Below are 7475 nucleotides of genomic sequence, written 5' to 3'. Positions count from 1 at the left end.
TAATCCCTCCTTTCTAACTTCTTTCTTCTTTCCTATCATTGCCATCTTATTACAGGCTAGGATCCACATAAGCAGGTTTTGTCTTTCTGAGTCTGATTACCTCATTAAATACGGTACTCTCCAGATTCATTCCTTTCTTACAAACTTCATCTCTCTTTACAACTGAATACAATTCCACTGTGTATGCATCATATTTTCATTACCAGTTCTCCAGAGATGAACATTAACTTCTTCATTTCTCAGCACAGCTGTTGATATGTCCTGTTCCCAGGGTGAGGAGCCGATCTACAGTGAAATAACAGAGGTGAAAGCTGAAGTCGGTAAGTAACCAAAAACCAGCTCCCCATGCGCCTGCAGATGTCTCTGTGGTATGGTCACCTGTGTCCCTGGCCTCCAACGTGCTTTTTGTTTCAACTGTGAAATAGAAACACAGGGTACCACTTAGGATGACACATGTTGTTTGCAGGCATCCATACACAGAGACAATCTTCTGGGTTTCTTCAGAGTTATGAAGTCCTTACTTTCCTCATTTTGGAATAGATGGGGCAAAGGTTTCTGTATTCTCCTGGAGGTGGGGAGGGGCTAGTGGTAGAGCAGCTTTTTATGGGTCCCCTGTCAAGGGAGAATCTTAACTCTTTTTATTTTTTATAAATTATTTTAGAAAATATATAATGTAGTGAGTTTTTATGACATTTTCTATAGCTATAGTATTGGATTTTTCTAATATTTTCCCTCTTATCTCTCTATTTCCCTACACACTTCAGAATGTGTACCTCACAATAGTTTAATTTCTGTTTTATGTTATATTTATGTATGTATTCCAAGCAGAATAATTATTATGTGATATTTTCTTTTCTTGTATTTGTTATTGTTCCCATCATCCTTTCTTGCCATCCCCTTCCTCCAACTTAATTTGTTTTTGTTTTTGTTTTCAAGACAGGGTTTCTCTGTGTATCCCTGACTGTCCTGGAACTTGCTCTGTAGACCAGGCTAGACTTCAACTCAGAGATTCACCTGCCTCTGCCTCCTGAATGCTGAGATTAAAGGCGTGTGCCACCACTGCCTGGTTCCCTTCCTCTATTTTATATATAATTTCCCTGCTATTGTCACTTATATGTTCAGATAGATAGGTAATATATAGACAGATGATAGATTATATAGACAGATTGACTATCAGGTAGACAGGCAGACAGACAGACAGATAGATAACATACAGATGGACATATAGCAGTATTGTGTGTATGAGAGAAAGCCTGTAATACTTGTTTCTCTCAGTCTGGCTTATTTGCTTAGTATGATAATCCACTCATTTCTCTGAAAGTGGCATAAATTCATTCCTCTGCATGGATCAGTAAAACCCCAGTGTGAATGTATGCCAATTTTACTTTATCCATTAATTTAAACACAAATCAAAATTTATATTTAAATATCTCACCTAAAATTCCAAACATCTAGAACATGGCTTCCAAATCATATTTTGGTCTCTTTTGTAACTTTTGTCCAATACTTGTGTTACCTATTGCCTAGACTGGTTCTTCCTCACCACCCCCCTTTCTTTTCTTTTCTTGTTTTTTTTTTTTTTTTTTTTTTTTTTGAGACAGTTTCTTTGTATGGCTCTGGCTCTCCTGGAACTCACTCTGCAGACAAAGCTGACCTCAAATTCACAGAGATCCACCTGCCTTTGCCTGAGTGTTGGAATTAAAGGAGTGTGCCACCACTGCTGGGCTTAGACTGGATCTAACATAGGTTCTTGGCATCTTGTTCAAAGTGTTGAAGAATTGCATGCAAAACATAGAATTGCATGCAAAACATAGAATTGCATGCAAAAAATAGTAAAAAAGAGATTGTTCAGAAGGGGAAGTACAAGGAAGACACAGTGAAAAGGATCAATGAGCTTCAGGAAAATAACTCAAGAGCTCTGGGTTACATCTCTGGATTCCCATTTGTGTGTCCTGGATGAGAAAGAGATAGATCCTATGGTGTTATGAGAACTCCTTCCCTGGGGAGACAAACTCCCTCCTCAAAGTCCCAACCAAAACCCAAAGAACAATTCCACTAAAATTTACCCGTTGAGATCCAATGAATTTATTGGGCTTACTGACTCTGGCCAACCTACCAGGAAGACAAACCTTTAAGAAACCTAACTCTCCATCCTCTAGCAACCATCAACCATCAATAGCTCCTCTGCTAAGGATGTGAGCTCACGAACCCCTCCCCTGCTCATGCTGGAGTGTTGACTGGCTTGATCTCGTGCAGGTTTTGTGAAGGAAACCACAGCCTCTTGAGTTCATGAGTGCAGTAGCATTGTCATGTCCGGAACGTGCTATTTCACTCAGTCCTCTTAACCTCTCCCTGCCCTGTCAGGAGGGTTGTGACATAGATGCCCCATTTATAACTGAGCACACCACAGATACTTATCTTCTGCACTTTAACTAGTTATGAGACTCTGTATTAACCATTATCCACCACCCAGAGAAACTTCTCTGATGAAGACTGAGAGATACACTAATCTATTGAATATAGAGTATTTAGAAGGAAGTTTGATACCTTATCCATTTGGCAAAATAATTATTAGGCCACCCTTAGGACCTCAGAAACTATTGAGGTACACATTCTTGGTTCGATTTACATTGCCAGGCGTGAGTTCCATTTTGTGGAGCAGGCTTTAAATGTAGCCAGAAAGTGGTTGGTTGCCTGCGTCACAATGCTCCTGGCACTACTGCATCAGCGGGCAGGGTTCACAGCTGGATGAAACTGTCAATGGCCTTTCTACCCCAGAAGCCTGCACAGCACATCCCAGGGCTACTGAAACTACTTAGCAGGGAGGAGGTTTCCAGACCATTGTCAATTTGATTTTTCCCACATCCTGTGATTAAACTGTGTGCTCTCTTCAGCAACTGGTCTTACCATCAGTTTCCAGTGGGCAATCAAGAGCCATCTGGCCAGGCTCTTATTTTTTCCCCTCTGATTTGAACAGACTAGAAGCGGACAGCCAGTGTCAGGCTCTGGGTTTCAAATAGCTCCTGGATCAAATAGTTTTGTAGTCACTGCACAGAGAGAGGCTGAGGAGGAGTGGGTGCTTCCTAGCTATTGGTTCCTGTGAAATGGAAGATGGAATTCTGTACACATGGGTCCTGGCTATGGCAACCTAGAAGCTTGAGTCCTAAAGTCGTGTGTCTGGGCAGGAGTACGCTGGTGGCCTGCGTGTCCCTGGGCCCAGCTGATATAGGGCACATGTGTGCTGAAACTGTGTCCTTCTCTTCCACAGGGCATGTGAGACACGGCCTGGTCCCCCTCATGCTGCACGTGCTTTTCCTCATTCTCTTCTCTGGAGTCCTTCTGGCATTTCTTCTCCAAGGTCAGATGGCTCTGAGTACTTGGGATCTTAATGTTGGTCTTTTGGCTAGTACAAACAGAGAGACAAGACCGAAGCTGGAACCTGGTCCTTCTGTGACTTCTGAGCATATCTTAGGACTTCTCCAACATATACAGCAGGGAAAATGGAAGAGGAACGGGAGAGGGTCTTTGTTCCACTTGCCCTTGTAATTCAGCCTTTTCTGGATGGTGATACACACACTCTCTCTCCATGGGGTGTGTGTGTGTGTATGTGTGTGTGTGTGTGTGTGTGTGTGTGTGTGTGTGTGTGTTTGCATGCACATTCACCTCCACAGGCAGATGTACACGTGTGTGTATATAGTCACTAAGGCTGTAGACAGCCTCAATGGTCATTCCTCAGATTCTTCCCACCTTGTTTATTGAAAAATAGTCTCTTCTCTAAGGTCATCAAAAAACAAGTCTGGCTAGCTATTGAACCCAAGGGATCTGCCTGTTCTTGAAATCTCTAGAACCGTGATCATCATCATACACCAACATGCCTGAATTTTAGAATGTGGGTCCTGGGAAACTGAACTCAGCTCCTCATGCTTGAAGGGCAAGTGCATTACCAGCTCACTCATCTCTTCAGCTCAGAATTCCTCTTCCTTAAGTGTTTTACAACAAAGAGTTGGCTCCCAGACAATATGTTCCTACATAGGTGGTGTAGACTATGGCACACTGTAGGTATTTAATAGTTGTAGTTTCTTTCTTTATTTATTTATTTTTCTTTTTCTTTTTTCTTATTGCAGTTCCAAAGGTTCCCTGCACCCAGGATCAGGAGGAGATCTACCAGGAACTTGTGCAGCTGAAGCCTAGAGTTGGTGTGTGATTAGAAGCTGACTCACCAGGGATCTTAATGGGTTATCCATGTGGGGGCACTTTGGTTGAGTTTGACACTTTTAATGTTATTCTTTGTCAATTGGGAATACAGGATAACATCAAAATTTGTTTTGGGTGTTTACAAGAAAGCATATGTAGTAAGGATCCAGTTATGCCAGTTTCCTGGAGTCTTTCTGAGATCTTAGCTCCTACTTCTCCTGGTGTGAATGGGGCCAGGACTCCTGGGTTCTTTTAGGATGAGGAAGAGACTTGGGAAGTGGAGAAGGTAATGTCTCCCCACTGTAATGCTTGGGGGTTCCTGACTCTGGAGGGCTAGAAGGTTGAGCAGATGCAGGAATATAGACAATCAAGTCTGGGTTTATTCTAACTAGCCTCCCCCAACAGACCTTTTATGCCGCCCCTGCCCCTGGGACTGGATGTTCTTCCAAGGAAAGTGTTTCTTCTTCTCCATAACTAAACGTAATTGGAGTTATTCCCTCACTGCTTGCCAGGAAGTAGGGGCCCAACTAATCATCATTGAAAGTGATGAGGAGCAGGTATGCCTGATTCAGGAGTGGGACGTACATCTTTTTATTGTTGTAGATTTCATGCATCATACCAAGTTTCTTGACTAAACCTGCCCCTATTATCTCCCTTCCAATTTTTTCTTGTCCCAATATTTCCCCTCCCAATTTCATCTACTCTCTCTTTCAAAACTCATGGAGTCCCTTAGTGCTGCCTACATGTACACGGATTTAAGACTGGAGCATGGGTATCCTCTCAGGAGCTACATGTCTGAAAAAACTAACTTCTCTACTTGAAAGCCATCAATTGTCAACAGTTCTTCAGCCAAGGGTGGGACTCCAGGAGCCCTTCCCTGTCTAGGCTGAGACTTTGACTGTCTTGATATCATGTAGCCACTGTGAATTCATGTGTACAATTGCCCTGTCCAATTCACCTCAGCTGTCCACTACCTCTGGCTCTCACAATCTTCTTTCCCTCTTTCTTGATGATTTCTGAGTCTTGGAGGGAGGGGACATGATACAGATGGGGGGGGCATGTATTTTACTACATGACAAGCCATTGAAGGTGGATGACCACATAGACTTTCAAGGGGAAATGGAAGAGAAGAGGGTTATGAATTGGGGAATCAATACCTTATACACACAAATGTGTGCACGCGCATACACACACACACACACACACACACACACACACACACACACACACACACCAAGCAAGTCTTGACCATGTGTGTATGTATGATTTAGAGGAAGACTTGAAAATATAAAGAATGCCTATTAATAGGTTGGCTAGTACTTAATAACACAGAGAGAAAACTCTGCTGTGTGTCATTGACCAATTGCTAAACACATGGCTCACACATTCAGTCAGTCATGAGTAAATCCAAGAGGGCATGCTCAAAACTCAAAGTTAGAGAAATGTGCAGTAAAAACAAGTGTATGTGACAAGAGGCCATCTGTGCACGTCTCTGTGCAAGTCATTTGCTTATAGGGCACAGCGACAGGAGGACTCCACTCTTGTGAACACACATTAGAGAGCATGGTGTGGTGCCCTAGAAGGTCTGACTGCAAATAGGATTTCCCATCTGGACTTTACAGGGACACTGGATAGAAAATGATGTACTCAGCTATATCTCAACTACTCTTCTCCTCTTACAGAGCTTCATACAGAAAATGAAGAAGATTAATAGCCATCTCTGGTTAGGGCTGTCGGACATGAAACATGAAGGCTTGTGGCAGTGGGTGGATGAGTCACCTTTGTCGCCAAGGTAGATCAAAAACAAGGGTAAAATGGGGGTGGATGGGCTGGTGTCTGAAACACTAATGTGAAAGACCCTTGTCTGGGGTTTTTATCCCTCAGACATAAACATGTGTCACTTACTGAGTAGAAAGGTAATTCATGCCCAGGTTCAGGCAAGATGGCAAATGCTTTGAAATGCCAGTAGTAGAGATGCAGGAGGAGCTTGGGTTCTGGGAAATGTAAATATAGTGTGTTAGAAAGAATCTAAGGGGTTGGGGAGATGGCTCAGTAATAAAGAGCGTGGATGGTTCTTGCAAACGATAGGAGTTAGGTTCACAGAACCCATGTCAGGCAGTTCACTGTCACTTGCCACTCCAATTTCAGAGGACTCAAATAATGTACACCTACACACACACACACACACACACACACACACACACACACACACACACTCCTAAAATAAGAATATGCTATATGACAAAACCAATAGCTCTGGAGATGTTGGCTGCCTAGTTTCCAAGGAAAGGAATATATCCTACACCCCGAGTGACCATGTGCATAATGGCCACGCTCAGCCAAGACATGGGTGAGGGAGGGGAGATGTGGCCAGGAGCCCTCATCACTATTCACGCAGGAAGGACTAGATTGATACGGTAAAACGGATTTTGGATTAGCCAGTTTGAATCATTTCAGTGGGTTCTATCCTTAGCTATCTGATGCCTTCCTGGTGTGGTTAAAGTGGGTACACAGCAGCCAGAGTGTAAAAGCCCGATAATGTAGTTGGGATGTGAAGTCTCAACTAACTAACTTGTGTCTAAACATCTCACCTTCAACAGAAGGACTTCTGTCTCCAACACTAGCCAGAAGACACGTGGGGTCAAGGACATGGCACTAAGCAAGCTACTGGGCTAGAATAAAACATGTCTGCCATTGGTACTCAGGGACAAAACAAAGACATCCAGTTTCCAGAAGCTTGAAACTTCATTTATAGATGAGGGAAGGGACACAGGTTCACAGTGTGTGTGGGTTTTGCAGATTTAAAAAATATTGGTCCCCATGGAAAAAAGGAGACCATCCAGAGACTGACTGTGCAGAACTGACAGATCATGGCTGGGATGATGACAAGTGCGAGACAGAGAAATCCTGGATCTGCAAGAAGTCCTCAACATCCTGCTCCAACAACTGATGCTCAGGTCCTCCCATCAGCCCTCACAGCTTATCCCATTTGTGGTTCCTTTATAGTCACATAAATCATGTATGCGTATGTAAATGACAGTAGAAATAAAGTTGTCTAGGGGAGCAAAGGGAGAGAGATGGGGAAGGGGTAGAGTGGGAGAAGCAGGGTGGGTGGGATATACTCAATATATGCTATATACCTATAAGAAATTTGAAACTTTTATTAAAAGGAGTGTGGGTATGTGCATCACAGCATTTGTACAGAGGTCAGAGAACAACTTGCTGGAGTCAGTCTTTCCTTCTACCATAAGAGTCCCAGGGTTCAAATGCAGATCATCAGG

At 43.1% G+C, this 7475-nt stretch overlaps 1 protein-coding gene across 1 annotated transcript; it reads left to right on the top strand.

The window, feature by feature from the left end:
- The first annotated feature begins 256 nt into the window (after positions 1–256).
- On the top strand, positions 257–5990 carry LOC118569138 (CD209 antigen-like protein E). The gene is made up of 5 exons (XM_036166865.1): positions 257–320; positions 3269–3358; positions 4125–4196; positions 4600–4751; positions 5877–5990. Exons 1-5 carry the CDS (start codon positions 257–259, stop codon positions 5988–5990), a joined length of 492 nt encoding a protein of 163 aa, XP_036022758.1.
- The last annotated feature ends 1485 nt before the right edge of the window (positions 5991–7475 follow it).

This window comes from Onychomys torridus, chromosome 17 (assembly GCF_903995425.1).
Source record: "Onychomys torridus chromosome 17, mOncTor1.1, whole genome shotgun sequence".
Classification (NCBI taxonomy): Eukaryota; Metazoa; Chordata; class Mammalia; order Rodentia; family Cricetidae; genus Onychomys; species Onychomys torridus.
The sequence above is the reverse complement of the archived record's forward strand: the minus strand, read 5'-3'. Positions and strand labels throughout refer to the sequence as shown.